Source organism: Erythranthe guttata, chromosome 1 (genome assembly GCF_056151865.1).
Source record: "Erythranthe guttata isolate IM_541 chromosome 1, IM_541, whole genome shotgun sequence".
NCBI lineage: Eukaryota > Viridiplantae > Streptophyta > Magnoliopsida > Lamiales > Phrymaceae > Erythranthe > Erythranthe guttata.
Genome location: NC_142533.1, coordinates 6,457,377 through 6,475,000, shown reverse-complemented (window position 1 = coordinate 6,475,000; position 17,624 = coordinate 6,457,377). Strand labels below are relative to the sequence as shown.

The window sequence follows — 17,624 nt, the reverse complement described above, 5'->3', positions numbered from 1 at the left end:
GCCGCGCTATCTATTCAACAATTGCAAGAGATGATTGCCAATACCATCAAAGCGCAATATGGCGGACCATCTCAAGTCTCACCCATGTACTCAAAGCCGTACACTAAGCGGATCGACGCATTGAGGATGCCAGCAGGATACCAACCCCCAAAACTTCAACAATTCGACGGAAAGGGGAACCCCAAGCAACATATTGCTCATTTCATCGAAACTTGCAACAATGCGGGGACTAACGGCCATCTCTTGGTGAAACAATTCGTAAGATCACTCAAGGGAAATGCTTTTGATTGGTACGTCGATGTGGAACCCGAGTCCATCAACAGTTGGGAAGAGATGGAACATGAATTCTTGAATCGCTTCTATAGCACGCGTCGTACTGTGAGTATGATCGAGCTTACCAATGCGAAGCAGTGGAAAGATGAACCGGTTGTGGATTACATCAACCGTTGGCGTGCACTAAGTCTAAATTGCAAGGATAAGCTATCGGAAGTGTCGGCAATTGAGATGTGTATCCAAGGGATGCATTGGGGGCTTCTCTACATCTTACAGGGGATTAAGCCTCGAAATTTTGAAGAATTGGCTACGCGTGCCCATGATATGGAGTTGAGTATCGCGAACCATAAGAGTGCATTCCCGCTAGATGGTCAAAAAGGGGAAAGGATTTTAAGAGAAACGAAAAATTCTCTAAAACTTGTACCAAGGAGTCAATGGCCATAAAAGCATTGGGTTTGAAAAATCCTTCGAAGAACGAAGATGACAAAACCGGTGAACATCGAATATCAAACGATAGACGTCGACCCACGTTGAAGGAAATGCAAGAGAAAGAATACCCTTTTCCGGAATCGGACGTCTCCCATATCTTTGATGAGCTGCTGGCTGTTGGGCGAAAACCTACACGCAAGTGCACGTATCGTACAAGTAATATAGTGGACAATTAAGTCCGGATATCGAACCCACAGGGAATATTTAATTACTTAATCGTAGACGCTAAATTCTACCAATTGTTATCAAGCCCACCCTACACAGTCGAAAGATGATTAATAAGCTAAATTAAACTAAAGCAATTAAAAAGACAAAAATAATAAGAAAGCAATTAAAACGAAGATTTAATCAATGAAAACAAGCCTAGGATTTTATTCTTCCTCCTATGTGATTATTATCCCCCCAATTCCTTCAATTATGCAAGCAATTAACCCGGATTATTAACCTGAGATGCTAATTTAATCATAACCCGCTTCCGCGTGTATTACGATTCTAATACTCTAGATTCAATTACTATATTCCTATGCAATTAATTCTAGAACACAGCATTAAGCACAAATCTCAATAATGGCTACCTAAGAGATTAACTATATTCCTATGTAAATACCACAAAGGCTCTTCTACCACAGTTCTAATTATTAACCCGATCTTCCGATTCATGCGATTAACAATAACATAGAAGCACATAAGTTGATCAAGTTCATGCACTTAATAAAACAAGTAGAAGAAATAATCCGGAATTAAAACTTGCATAAAATCATAGAATTGGGTTCATAAATCCCACATAGGGTTCCAAATAAAATCCTAGAAATAAAAACTTAGCTACTCGTAATTCTTATGATAAATAAAATAAAATAAATAAATTAAATAAGAAAAACTATGCTTGAATCCTCGTTGATCTTCTTTGCTCTTGATTTTGCGTAAAAAGATTGATCCCCAATTGTGTGCTTGACTTGGTCTTATATAGGGTGAAGAACTTGGGGAAGAAGGCAGTTTCCTTGTGCAATTAAAATTCCTTTACTGCGCAACTTCGGATTCTCGGACGGGGGTCCCATGATTTGCACTAAAACTGGGACGGGGGTCTCAGCATTAAATCTTCAGAATTTTGATATTTTCACTTTTGACCCATATTTTCACGAAAATTGCAGTTTTGACCCCATACTTTTCCAATTCTTCAATTTGTACCTACAATACAATAAATCAACTTTTTAAGCACCAATTATCATTAAAACACACCAAAAGCTCAAATAAAAAGATACGATAAAGTGTAAAAATATACACTTAACACTGGCAAGGAAATTGATTGACTTGCCGGAACCAAAACGGCCCGAAGAAGTAGGAATGATGGATGACCCAAAGTATTGCAAATACCATCGAGTTGTTGGCCATCCCGTAGAAAAATGCTTCGTGGTCAAAGAGAAGATCATGAGACTCGCGAGAGATGGCAAAATAATACTAGATACGGAAGATGTTGCCAACTCGAATGTTACAAGTGTCACTCCACTCTCAAGCGACACATGTCCCGCATGGAACACCCAAAAATGCCCGCCTGCGTCTACGAAGAAAGTGTCTGCATTTCAATTTGGGAGTTTGGAACCACAATTGATAAGAGTTTTATTTCACGAGCAGGAAGTCATACACAATGAAAACCCCATTTCTGCTATTGAGGATGAGGGAGAATGGATTCTAGTGACACGTCGGCAGAGACAGAAGGGACGTGTTGACAAACTTCATGTGATGCCATCACGAAACCCACAACCAATAAAATACATTCACCGTGCCAAATCGAACAAAGACTCAAAGGTGAGTGATGATGCTTCAAGAAAATCTTACGGAAGTTCGGTTCACAAGCACATAACTTTGAAAGAGTTCTTCCCGAAAGAGTTTTTCCTGCAAAAAGTTGAAAGAGCATACGTTAATTCGGATGAGAGCGACCATCAACATTATATTCCTTGTTGTGCTGCTATGACTTTCACGGACGATGACTTGTTGTTGGGATCTAAACCTCTCCGCTCTTTGTTTCGGGATTCATACACGAGCAAACAATTAACCGTATACTCACTACTAGAAAAACTATTTGTAGTGACGCCGCTAAGTATCACCAAAAGCCGGTTTTTGTGACGCTTTGGCTATAGTGACGGCTGCCCAAAGCGTCACATAGGTGGCCGTGGTAATATGTTATTATGACGCCTTTGGACGGCGTCCTAATAACCACGGTATTATGACGCTCTAGAGCGTCTTTAAATCCTTTTCTTGTGACGAGGTTTATTGTCACATAATGATTTTCAACAACTATAATTGCTATAATATATGACACAGTAAAGCGTCATAAAATGTATTGTTTTAATGAACTATGCTGTCACAAAAGCATTATTATATGACGCATTTTAGTGTCACAACAATCTTGATGAAAAAAATACCCTGCTCATTTTTTCAGGCTATTACTTCCATGCTAAACATACACAACGAGCATATCTAAAGAAATATAACGCAAACCCATAATATGGTATACAAAATTACAAACACAATCAACTTAACATTGTATGATAATAAAAACAAATTTATGAAATTGGTATACTTAAATCTGTCAAACTATTATTCACCAACAAAATTCAAAGATACCAATTATGTATAAAGTCTGCATATTTAAACAAAAGGGAGAGAAAAATGTGTTTAACAATACTCAATCCATGAGGGTATATCTACTGGCATAAATTTTGACATCCTGGTAGCTCAAAATGAAGTACATGAAGATATTATGGTCTTTTTGCTGAAATGCTCAGGTATCTACTCCATGGTACCTTTACACCCGTGAAAATGTCATTCCTTGTTGACCTGTTATTCATAGATACGAACCTACAGAAATTCACAACAACAATTTGCAAGTAAATGAAAGTAATCAATACAAACCAATATAAACTTTTATTTGGTAACAATAGTATACTTATGCTCACTGGACAAACCATCAGAACGATAGCAAGAGTTTATGAAAAATTTCTGGAAATACATCTCGCAATAGGCTGTAACTGCATGTTTTTAGTTAGTTTGCCTGATGCAATTCAATTTATAACTAATATATGTAAATTATATCAATTACCTAAATAATGGAGTAAATAAAGGTATTTTAGTGGATCTAAACTTACAAAAGGAAAACAATTACATACCTTGAGCGAAATTCCTTTGATTTTTAGCACTTATCATCTAAATATGCAAAAAAGAAAAAAACTTGATCGGTAATTATATACGAAACATACTAACATTATATGGAAAAAAACTAAACAAGTTAACACTTTATCTTGCTACACACCACTCCATATATAAATATTGAATATAACAAAGTAGTAATCTTCTCATAAGCCAACCTGAAGTAAAGGAAATAATAAGCAGTTAATCTACAAAGTAATACTTTGATATGATAAATTTATAGAAAGAGAAGATCAAATTATTGCATAGTGTACCAAAATTAGTAACTTTACCTTAGATTATAGAGCACTCTGCAACAATTTATCCCATAGGTATAACCTCGTTGAAGTTGTTGGAAACACTTACTGACCTTTTTAAGAAATGGAAAATTGCTATTTATTGCAATTAGAAAACTCTTTGGAACCAAAAAATAAGTTAGGTTATATTATGTGCAATTTTTAGTTATATTAAGTAAAACACTTTAAACGGTTCAAGGTATTCTAAAAGATCAGACAAAAGATTGCGTGTATTACCTTATTCTGAACTAAGAAATAATACTAACTGTGTAAGAAATGCAAGCATAATTCTCAAATACGTGCATTAGTAGATTAAGTGTCTTCGAGTGTAACTTGATATGTAGCATATAAGATTCCAACCAAACTATTATAAATTAGCACGATTAAGCAAACACTGCTAAGTATTTTCCAATAATTGATCATCAAAGAGACTCCCATCATTATTTGTAAGGCATACAAGATGACCAAGTTTTTATTGTTCTTTTAGTCCATGGAAATAAAAAGATCAACCAATTTTGTTTCAATATTGACATTTTCATTTGGCCACAATAGCTACAACAACATCCCAGAAATGCCCAAACACAAATCAACTCGTTGAGAATATAACATAAGAAAATCAATTCTATAATTCTACAAATTCAAACATATATAACATTGAATTTTAAATACCGATCAAATGAGAAATAAGATTTTGAACTCTATAAATTTATATCACAATTGATGAAATATATCCTCAATTAATTCAAGGAATAGAACATATTTATGTATTCAATAACCTGAAATAGAAATATTAATATACAAAAAAATAATTCCATCTAAAACATAAGAACATGACTGACTCATTTTAATTCCATCTAAAAATAATTCAAAATCGATATAATTGAGTTGTGCAAATTAATCTGAACAGATTGATGTATTCAATAAACTAATACAACAAAATCAATGAAGTTTCTTACTTTTATCTGAAAATATTTCAAAAACCCAATACCCATTCCGCAGATTAATCCCAAAAATACAAGCAACAATAATTAAAAAACCCTAGAAAAAAACTAATAATAGCGATTAAGTTTTACCTCGACGGCAGTTTACAAACATAAAAGTTATGTTCTTCGAGAATTTTTTTTTTTGCGTGATTCCACTCTACCAAAAATCGCCACTCTACCAAAAATCGCCCAGGTATTTGATCTGCTGGAAATTAGATGCGAGAGAGGGGGGCTGGAAGATAACTAGAAGAAAGCTGCATAATTATGCCCCTGTAAATAGGTAAAGTGATTCTTTTATAAATTATTTTAGTGGGTAATATATTTTTTAGAATTATATTATGACGCGTTATTTAGAAACGTCATATAATGGATTTTTATAGAATTAAAAAAAAGAAAAAAATATAAGCAAAAACCAAACAAAGCCCGTCTAATTTTAGGCGTCACAATAAGATGGTTATTGAGACTAGTTATACTGAGCGTCACATTAAAGCGTCATTAAGCCGTCACTAAAGCCTATTTTTTTAGTAGTGACTCGTAGATGGAGGGTCAGCTGTCAATATCTTACCAAAATCCACCATGAGACAGTTGGGGATTGCTACCGAAGATTTGTCTCGCAACCGCCTTACTATTCAAGGATTTAACCAAGAAGGCCAAATAGCTATTGGGATGGTTCGTTTAGACCTCACAATTGAAGAGCTAGCGGCAAGTACACTATTCCATCTGATTGATGCAAGAACCTCTTATCACTTGTTATTAGGAAGGCCATGGCTTCACGAAAATGGAATTGTCCCATCTACCCTTCATCAATGCTTCAAATACTTGAGGAATGGAGAAATGATGAAGGTCGATGCTAATGCGAAGCCCTTTACCGAGGCAGAATCACACTTTGCGGATGCCAAATTGTATCTAGAGTCAAACCTGAAGTGCGAAATGGTGATTTCAAAGGCGCCGATATGCCAGCCTATTAATGGAAGTCATTTGGAACTCGTACCAATGGACATCGGTTGCACAAAGGACGAGAAGATGGCCACTTCAGTTGAAGCTCCGATGAGCAAAAATGACGGAGCTGTGAGGAAATTGAGTTTGCTAGTGTTTCGTTGCGCTCCCCAGTCACGCCGAGGAAGCCAAATTTCGTTTAGTGAGTGCACCACATTATTAGAGGATGGACAAGAACGACCGAAGGAGCAAGAGCCAAGCCATTGCCACCTTATTACGGAAGATTTAATCCTGACTATTATCGGCTTAAGTCCATTGGCACATGAGCAGACGCATGATGTTGTACCCCAGTCTCAATGGCCTAGGGAGGCGTACGATCCAAAATCATATAATTTATTAGCTAAGTCTGGTTACAACTTCTCTAATCCATCTCGGCTAGGCGAACTAAAACCTGAGTTGACGGGCGAAAAGATTCATGGGTTAAATGAAAAACAAAGGACATTAAGAAGATAAGGTTTTCGCGTTAATCAACCCAGAGTCGGTTTGGGATTCACACCCATCGAGCCAGTTAGAATACATGTTTATAAGAAATGGAGCGCGCCCCGTAAAACAATCGCAACTTGTACTTCGTTCTGAGTTAATTCCTCGAATTGAAACCGTAGTCAACAAGCTCATAGATGCTAGATTCATCAGGGAGGTCAAATATCCAACCTGGATCTCTAGCATTGTACCAGTCAAGAAGAAAACTGGTCAAATACGCATTTACGTTGATTTTCGGGACTTGAACAAGGCTTGTCCTAAGGATGATTTCCCCTTACCTATCATCGAGCTCATGGTTGATGCGACAACCGGACATGAAGCATTATATTTTATGGATGGCTATTCCGGCTACAATCAAATTAGAATGGATCCGGAAGATGAAGAATACACGGCATTTCGCACGCCAAAGGGAATTTACTGCTACAAAGTAATGCCCTTTGGACTAAAGAATGCAGGCGCTACCTACCAGCGTGCCATGCAAAACATCTTTGACGACATGCTGCACAAAAGAGTGGAGTGTTATGTCGATGACCCCGTTGTCAAAACAAAGAAGAGAGATGGCCATTTGAGAGACATTCGGATTGTATTCGAGCGCTTGAGAAAATACAACTTAAAGATGAATCCTCTTAAGTGTGCTTTTGGTGTCTCTTCCGGCAAGTTTCTTGGCTTCATAGTCCGTCATCGTGGTATAGAGGTTGACCCCTCTAAGATAGACGCCATTCAAAAGATGCATGCGCCTAGAAGTTTGAAAGGGTTGAGAAGTTTACAAGGAAATCTCGCATTCATAAGAAGGTTTATATCAAATCTCGCTGGGAGATGTCAACCATTCAATCATCTTATGAAGAAAGAAACACCTTTCGAATGGGACGAAGGATGTCAAAATGCTTTTGAAAACATAAATAAGTACTTATTAAATCCGCCCGTCTTAGGGGCTCATATACCCGAAAAGCCACTCATATTATACATAGCAGCTCAAGAAAGGTCCGTCGGTGCTCTTATGGCGCAAGAAAATGAAAGCGGCAAAGAGTGTGCCTTGTACTACTTGAGTAGAACTCTAACGGAGAATGAATTGAGATACTCCCCAGTGGAGAAAATTTGCTTGGCACTATTCTATGCGATTAAGAAATTGAGACATTACTTCGAAGCGTACTCCATACGACTCATTTCACGTGCCGATCCAGTCAAATTTGTGATGTCAAAGCCAGTGTTATCTGGAAGATTAGAAAAGTGGTCTATCATGTTCAATCAATACGAGATCACGTATGTGCCTCAAAAATATGTTAAAGGGCAGACACTTGCTAATTTTCTAGCCGACCACCCTATTCCGGCAGAGTGGGAGTTATCCGATGACCTTCCTGATGAAGATATTTTCTTTACCGAAGTTCTTCCGGTATGGGAAATGTTCTTTGATGGGGCCGCACGGTCTGATGGATTGGGGGCAAGAGTTGTTTTTGTGTCACCCGAGAAACAAGTTTTGACATACTCGGTGGTACTGGGAGAGCTCTGCTCCAATAATGTGGCCGAGTATCAAGCTTTGATCATTGGTCTTGAAATGGCTTTAGAAATGAATATTACAGAGATTGAAGTTTATGGTGACTCAAAATTGGTTATCAACCAACTTTTGAAAGTATATGAGGTTAGGAAAGAAGACCTTATTCCTTTTTGTCAACACGCTTCGGACTTGATAGCGAAGTTTGAAAAGGTCGTGTTAAATCACATTTCGAGGAAAGATAATAGGATGGCCGATGCGCTAGCTAATCTAGCAACCATTTTAGCCTTGTCGGAAGGAGAGACAACAAGTGTTCCCGTGTGTAATCGTTGGATTGTCCCATCATTCGTTGAAGTTAGTCATGAAGACGCTAACGCTACATCAATTTCAATCAATGATGATCAAGATTAGAGAATACCATTGATCAATTACTTGAGAAATGGAGAATTACCCAGCGAAGTTCGTCATAAGATGGAAGTAAGAAAAATGGCACCTCGTTTCATCCCTTACAAGGATACGCTTTATCATCGGTCTTTTGAAGGCAATTACCAGCGTTGTTTGTACGGTGAAGAGACGGGTGAAGCAATGAAGGAAGCACATTCCGGGGTTTGTGGTGCTCATCAGTCCGGTCTGAAGCTACACTTTCAAATTAAAAGAATGGGCTATTATTGGCCTACGATGGTCAAAGATTGTTTGGATTATGCAAGGAGATGTGAGGCTTGTCAACTACACGCGGACTTAATACACCAACCTCCGGAGCCCTTACATCCTACAGTCGCCTCATGGCCATTTGATTCGTGGGGTCTTGACATCGTGGGACCTATTTCTCCTAAGTCGTCCGGAGGTCACGCTTATATACTGGCAGCTACTGACTACTTCTCCAAATGGGCGGAGGCTTTTCCTTTGAAGGAAGTGGAGAAGGAAACAGTGGTCGAGTTTATTCGTTCCTATCTTATCTTTAGGTATGGAATACCTCGATACATCATTACCGAAAATGGAAAACCATTTTACAACAAGTTGATGGATAAGTTATGTGTGCAATTTGGGTTTAAGCAACACAACTCCTCAATGTATAATGCGGCTGCGAATGGTCTAGCAGAGGCGTTCAACAAAACTTTGTGCAATCTTTTGAAGAAAGTGGTCTCAAAGTCAAAGAAAGATTGACACGAGAGGGTGGGGGAAGCTTTATGGGCGTATAGGACGACATATCAGACTGCCACTCAAGCCACTCCGTACTCCTTGGTTTATGGGGTAGAAGCTATCCTTCCACTTGAAAGTCAAATACCTTCGCTTCGTATTGCTGTGCAAGAAGGGTTAACCGCCGAGGATAATGCTCGTCTTAGACTTGAGGAGCTGGAGGCACTAGATGAGAAAAGATTAGAAGCTCAGCAACAACTTGAATGCTATCAAGCCCGCATATCTACAACATTCAATAAAAAGGTCCGCCCTCGATCATTTCAAGTTGGAGATTTGGTTGTGGCAGTAAGAAGGCCAATTACCCTCACCCAACGAATAGGGAATAAATTCGCGTCGAAATGGGACGGCCCCTACGTAGTGAATGAAGCTTACACAAGCGGCGCTTACAAGTTAGTGGACAGTGATGGATTACGAATTGGCCCCATAAATGGCAAATTCTTGAAGCGTTACTACCCTTGAAGAAACATTTACCTTCGAGGAAGAGAACATGGTGAATTGATGTTGCATGTTCGCTTGAACTACGTTATGACTTGATCCCCTTGAGGAGGGTACGTAGGTAGCTTAGACCCATATTCTAAGTTCAGTCAAAACAAAAAAAAAATTGTTCTAAGTTGTTTGCTTGAACTACGTTATGACTTGATCCCTTTGAGGAGGGTACGTAGGCAGCTTAGACCCATATTCTAAGTTCAGTCAAACCAAAAAAAAAAATTCGTTGTAACTGCGTTTATTCTAAGCAAGTTTGGTTAATTTTCTTTTAAGTTAACCAACTTGTAAAATCAGGCGGATCCAAAAGCGTGCACGATGTAATCATCCAAAATTATTATTTGCTGCATAATGATGAAAGAGGGATGCCAAGACGATAATAAGGCCTTATGAGAAGCAAGAGAAAATTATATTGCATAAAAAAGATGGAATGTAGTAAAGCGACATGAGCAAAAAAAAAAAAAAAAAAAAAAAAAAAAGGTAGCACTTAAGCGAACAAATCAAAAGCTTCTAGCTCCCGTCGAGATTCTTCGAGTAGTGATTCCATCTTCTCCAAAGCTTCCATCTCATGGTTAGATAAGAATGGTGTATTCCCAAGACGAGAATTCTCATTCCCTTCACCATGAGCAGCTTCGAATGCGGGATCAGAGGCCACATCATCAAGAGGAATACGCCGTTTCCTAGTAGAATTCTCCGCAGCTTGCGCGATGTTTCCCTTTCTGATAGATGAAGAAACATAAGGTTCTTTGGGGTCTTTCACTGAAGCTCTTTGAATAGTGCGACCAAGTTTGAGTGATAACTTAGTGTTTGCTCCTAAAGAAGTTTTCTAACTCTTGGCCCACCATTATGTATACTCTTTTGTCACCAAAGGAAAGGAAGATGTGTCACTTGGCATAATAAGCTTGGAGGATGTTCCAAATAAAGTGCAAGATTTCCAAAATCGGATGAGTTCGTGCAACTCACAAGTCAATATCTCTTTCTTTAAGTCACCCGGAATGCTTTGGAAAAAACCATGTTGGCGGTTGAATCTATGAGGACTGTACGCTTCAACGATGTGTTCTGCTTCACAACGGAATGTCAAATAGCTGGATCGCAAAGCCACAAGAATATCTTTGCATTTGCTGGAGAGTTTGGCATCGTCCGTGACTAAAATTTCTTGCTTGGAATACCACAAGTCTCGGAGCTTTGACATATTGATATTATGAAACAAGTCGCGTGCCTCATCGAGATCAAAATGTTTAGCCATGTTCTCTCCCGCATATTTCACCATATGAGCGCCGATTATCTCGAGTTTGGAATGAAAGTGAGTCTCGAGAGTATGTCCTATCCATGCATATAGATAGTGAATGGGAAAGATAATAAGAGACTCGCTTAAATTCTCTGATGTAGATATTCCCCTTAAGCCGCGGTAGATGCTTGCCAGTACAGGAACTGCCAACGAAAAATATTCTCCTCTAGCCATTCGACTTGAAACCTTGAAAACAGAGGCGCGTATCTTATCAATTGATCCATGAGGGAGAGCAAAACTACAAAGCCAACATGCAATGAACGCAGCCAAGTAAGTTTCTTCTTTAATATCTTTCTCGACTTTGAGCGTTGCAAACGGTATGTCGTATTTCTTGGGGCGAGATAACTTTGACGCGTCGACCTTTCCACAAGGATTGCGAGAAAGTTTTGGCCTAGAATTCCTCTTTCTTGATAACCTTAAAGGAGGCTTGCTATATCTGGTCGGTCCTTTGAACCAAAAGTCAACCCAATCGGAGAGTAGTACGCCACTGGAATCCTTTGAAAGTCTGTGGTACGCCATGAATAAGTACTTGCAACTACGAGGTAAGGAGGTTCCACGAGAGTCATGATTGAGGAACTCTTTCGCTGAAGGAACCACTTCGTCGTAGAAGTCTCCATGAATGGGCAGCCCGCATAGTCCGCGTATGTCCCACAGGAAGATCGATAATTCTCCATTAGCCGTGAGCAAAGTGTTCGTAGAAGGGCACCATAATTCAAGGAAAGCTCGAAGAACCTTTTTGTTGCAGACGTACGTGAATAGCGAGGCATGAACGACAGCATATATCTTGTCTTGGCGAAGGGTGTCCGCATAATGGCCTAGCACGTCTTACGTCCACTCCCAATAGCCGACGTGAAAGGACACCTCTCCAAAGTTGGACGGTGGGATCTTCCACGAGCCTCCCTTGAATGAGAAAGGATGATGTGGGAGTATGAAATCCACAGGTTTAACTTTTTCGTCGTGAAGCGAAGACCTCAGCAGCAAGACCCGTGAGCGGGAAGAAGAGCCGGAACGAGAGTCAATTGTCTCCCTAGTAGCCTCCTCGAACCAATTGGAGAGATGCATGGATTTGTCGATAGATCGTGATTGGGAAGATGGGCCGCTTAAAACCGGTTCATAAATAGGCAAAGTCGTACCTTTGATTTTAAAGTTATCTTTGTCGGTACGAATGATGATGCATGGGAATGGTTCACTACGGTCCTCAATGCTCATCTTTACAGCTATCTATAAAAACAAATAAAAAAAAAAGTCCAGATACAAAGAAAAGAAATGGAGATGCAAAACTAAATTGAAGCAATCAAGTCAATTCTTTTTGGTGAGAATTAATCATAAACTCGGATGTAGCCCTGGCGGTAGACGGTGCATTGCAGTTTCGTTGAGGCAAATTCTCAAGCAGGTTGTGTGCATTGTTCTACAACATGAGTATTTGTATCTATTTGGTATAAGTCTTACCATCAAATCAAGCAAAACACTACGAGAAGAGAAAAGAATAGTACGAAGCCGCGTCATTTTCGATGAAGATGAAGTAAAAGAGTTGCCTCTTATATTAAGTGCATCGGTTAAGAAAAAAAAAATTAGAAAATCATCCCTTATTCTAATTTCTTGCGGAGCAGCGCATATATCTAAAAGGAATTTTCTAAGTATTTCTTAGCAGCAGATAGAAGGCATCATTATTAGTTACCAAAATAAAGGATTTGCAGAGATTTCTTTCACAATACATGCTCTTAATTCACTGGAAGAGTATTCGGTTTGTGGTTTCCCTCTCTCTCGTGTGTTTTATGGTCTACAAAGACCATGGGTGTGGGTCCACCCATAAGTTTTATTTGTTTATTAAAAAAAAAATAAAAATAAAAATAATAATAATAATAATAATAATAATAATAATAATAATAATAATAATAATAATAATAATAATAATAATAATAATAATAATAATAATAATAATAATAATAATAATAATAATAATAATAATAATAATAATAATAATAATAATAATAATAATAATAATAATAATAATAATAATAATAATAATAATAATAATAATAATAATAATAATAATAATAATAATAATAATAATAATAATAATAATAATAATAATAATAATAATAATAATAATAATAATAATAATAATAATAATAATAATAATAATAATAATAATAATAATAATAAATAATAATAATAATAATAATAATAATAATAATAATAATAATAATAATAATAATAATAATAATAATAATAATAATAATAATAATAATAATAATAATAATAATAATAATAATAATAATAATAATAATAATAATAATAATAATAATAATAATAATAATAATAATAATAATAATAATAATAATAATAATAATAATAATAATAATAATAATAATAATAATAATAATGATAATGTAGTATTTATAAGCTATGTAGCACAGACACGGGAATGCGGACACGGGGAAACATGGAAACAGACACTAGGATACTCTATTTTCCAAAAAGTTGGATACGAGAATGTGGGGCACGCATAAATAACAAAAATATATGGGTGCATTCATATTGTCTATTAAATATTACATTCTTTAATATCATTCCAAAATTGCATTGTGGGCATATAAATTTAGTTTAGTATAGATTTAACATCTACAAAAATATTAAAACACCACTAGAAGTGAAAGGGAGTTTTAATATTTAAGATTTTTTTAAGCGTATGCAATTTGGAGTTTTTATTTAAAATTAAATTTGGAATTATTGTGTGGAAACGCGTTTTTAATTTTTCATTATTATCGGAAACGTCCCCAAAACTTTTAAACATTTATGGAAATGGCTCCAAAATGTTTCCGACATGTGTCATGGAATTTTGATTTCCGAAACATTTCCAAAACGTGGAAATGCGTGTGGGTTGAAGTGTCCGTGCACCATAGTTTATATAAATAAGAAAAATAACTCAAAACTAATTTCTAGATATATGCTTATGATATATTATTGGAAATCTCTTGAAATGCAGTTTTGTACGAAATAAATTTCATTATACATTTTACACAATTAGCACTAAGAGCAGCCCTGCAATAGGCGGCTTAATCCTTAAAGTTGTGTCAGTTGACCCAAGTTCGATTTTTTTTGCCAAATGATTTATCACTTACAAGCATTGATGCACGGAAACTTCAACCCACACGCGTTTCCATGTTTCGGAAACCGAAACTCCATGACACCTGTCAGAAACGTTTTTGGGGCCATTTCCATAAATATTTAAAATTTTTGGGGACGTTTCTGATAATAATGAAAAATTGGAAACGCGTTTCCTCACAAAATAAATCCTAATTTCATTTTAAATAAAAACTTCGAGAATTGCATACGCTTAAAAGAAATCTTAAATATTATGTCTCCTTTTAACTTCTAGTGGTGTTTTAATATTTTTGTAGATATTAATTTCATACTAACATAATTTATATGCCTCGAATGAAATTTGTGGAATGATGTTAAACATTTTAATATGTTTTTAGAAATTATGAATGCACCCCTATGTTTCCCATATTCATTTTTGTGGAAAACGGAGTTTCCCGTGTCTGTTTCCCTATTTCTCCGTGTTCGCGTTCCTGTATCCGTGCTACATAGGTTACAAGTTAAAAGCCATTGAAAAAAAGAGAGTAAAAATAATAGTTAGTATCCACACAAAAACAACATTATTTCCAGAATTGCTTCTGATCAGTAGCATCAATTATTTCAAGTATGCCTTTTACATTTATTACAAGAGTAACCTTACGAATAAATCAAGGAAATATCATAAACATAAGTTTCAGTGACAACCCAACAAAGAAAAACAAAAAACACAAAAAAAGGGAAAATATCAAATCATGAATACAACTCTCCCTGAGATTCTGCAATGCTTGCCAAATAGAAAATCTTCATCTTGGTTGCGATTTATTCTTATTCTCTTCACTTCCTGTACAGATAAATAAAATAAATCAAAAACCTATCTTCGATGAAAGACTCTAGTTTTCAATTCTAAGAAAGTCAGCAGGCTTATGATTTATGCATGTAAAAACTCTAACCGAAGAATTTCCACATAAAATATATCAAATGAAATGGCATATACCGGTTAAAAGTACCTCTTCGGAAATATTTGATTGTTTTTTCTTTTCTTGAAAAGTGCTTTTATTATTAAATGTCTATTGTAATAATTTAACTAATGACAGAAGAAAAAATGTATATGAAAGCAAATTAAAAAAAGAACATAGTAAAAGAGCACAAATTCTGTTTTACCATTAAAAGCATGATCATCTAAGTATCATTTCTAAATTTTAACAACTAATAATGAATCAGGAGACTGGAAGTTGGGAAATAGCATACTTAATATTAGCTAACTAATATATATTCAGAAGTGTATAATTGTGCTGCAACATCAGTCTTGCTCAAGAACTTCTTCTAAATAATCTCAAAAAAACCATTCATTACCTTAAAATTTTGCACATAGATTTGACGAACATTGATTACCTTTATAGATCAGTAGTTGAAGAACGGATTTTAATGCTACTGGATTGCCGCTTGCGCATTTTTTCCACAAGGGATATGCTGCAATCATCCACCTCTACTACGCCGGCAAGGAATCGATCCGGGATGTTTTTCAATTTATAGCAATGCCTAACAATCACATGATTCGGATAAAGTCCCGACCTCCGATGCGCTTTATTGTTTGACTCCCAGTGCTCTATATCCAAGTCTTCAAGTAGCAGAATCTTAAGCCTGGGAAACTCTCCATTGTTGACTATCCAGTGAGGCCCGCAAAAGGCATACCATCGCAGTTTAAGCACTTTAAGATATGGTAATGCTGCAATCACTCCCATATTCTTCCACGGTAATCCACATCCATGCAAACTTATCTTTGTAATGTTCATTGGAAATTTCGGAACACAACGAACAACCTGAGAGCTCAGATTAGGATTTACAACAACGCATTTCAACGACTCAAATTCATCATAGCGAGTGGCAAAATGACCGAAAAAACTGAAGGTTTCGATTGACTCGTGTGCTGACTCGATCTGAACGGCTATTCTCTTTAGCTTGGGGATTCTTGAAAGCACTTCCATGGTACAACTGTGAACACTCACACCTGAAATTGTTAAAAGATTCTCAAGATAAGAATCACCGAGAGGAGGACTTGGCAGGTCAAAGCCCTTGCAGTAAAGTTGTTTTAGTTTATGCATGTTCCAGATCTCTATAGGCAGATAAACTGGACCATTATTCCACAATTTTATGTTATGATGTTGACCCAAAATCAAGAATTCGAGATTCCAAAGTCTTGATATGGAGTTGGGGAGCTCTCTGTCACACGTGATGGCAAAGTACCTTAGGTGAATTAATGCAAGAACTTGATGTGGGAACTCGTAGAAGCGGATCGCAAGTGCATCTAGTATCTTGAGCAATCTTAAACACAAGGGCAACAAGACTGGATATTGTTGTTTTGGACCGTAACAAAGTAGAGATCGTGCATTCGGAACTGATTCCATCCATTCATGAACTTGTGTGAAAGCAAGAACAACATTATTGTGGACGCACAAACGCTGCTGGCTTTGGATGTTCTCTGGCTCACAATCGGTGTACTTTTTGAGGATATGGAAAAACTTTTCACTCTTAGCTTCATTAACACATAGAGTCCGAAAGGTGAAATGCAATCTGCAACTCTTAGTTGACCTAGAGTCTATAGATGTCTGCTTTTCTCCCAAAACAACAGCATGGCGAATAAGTAGATCCAAGTCATCTCCGGCAGTTTTCTCTTCATCATAACCATGAATGACTAAGTCCTCAGAAAGCCATAATTTGATGAGCTTGGATCGAGAAATACCATAATGTTTTGGGAACACACCTATATAGAGAAAGCTTGCCTTTACATATTGAGGCAACATCATGTAACTAAAATGCACTGCCTTTGAGAGGGGTGTATTGTCATCTCTTGTGATGATGAATGGATCTTCTTTTTCCGATAATGTCTTCCATTCCTCGAACGACTTACCACGCAGGTTCTCTCCAACTTGTATAATTGCAGCTGGGAGTCCTTCGCAGTTTCTGGCAATCTCTTTCCCGATTTTCTCAAGTTCTCGACTGCACTTTTCTTCACTATTACTAAATGCCGTTTGACGAAGTAGTTTCCAACTTTCTTCGTCCTTCAGCAATGGTACTAGTAAGTGAAGGGTTTCGTAGTTGTAATACCTTACGGGTTGGACCTGAGATATGATGATGACGCGACTGTCTCTTGCGTTATTTGGGAAAGCATCATATTTTAGATCATGCCGGAAAACAGACCATACGTCGTCTAACACAATTAGATACTTTTTACTAGACAAAGCCTCCGACAATCGCTTCTTCAAATAATCATAGTTATCGTCAACAACATTATCAGAAATTTTGACGCCAAGTTGATTGAGAACAAGCAGTAGAATATCTTTCAATAGATTATAGCTTGGGCCGATTTGCAGAAATAAACGAGT

At 36.9% G+C, this 17,624-nt stretch overlaps 1 protein-coding gene across 1 annotated transcript; it reads right to left on the bottom strand.

Annotated features, from left to right (window-relative positions):
- Window positions 1–14,972: 14,972 nt before the first annotated feature.
- Window positions 14,973–17,062, bottom strand: LOC148772712 (putative late blight resistance protein homolog R1A-10). Its single transcript, XM_088818959.1, has 2 exons — window positions 15,634–17,062; window positions 14,973–15,082 (listed from the first exon to the last, which is right to left on the bottom strand). The coding sequence occupies exon 1, from the start codon at window positions 17,043–17,045 to the stop codon at window positions 15,636–15,638; it is 1,410 nt and encodes a 469-aa protein (XP_088675085.1). The 5' UTR covers window positions 17,046–17,062; the 3' UTR covers window positions 14,973–15,082; window positions 15,634–15,635.
- Between the last annotated feature and the right edge of the window lie 562 nt (window positions 17,063–17,624).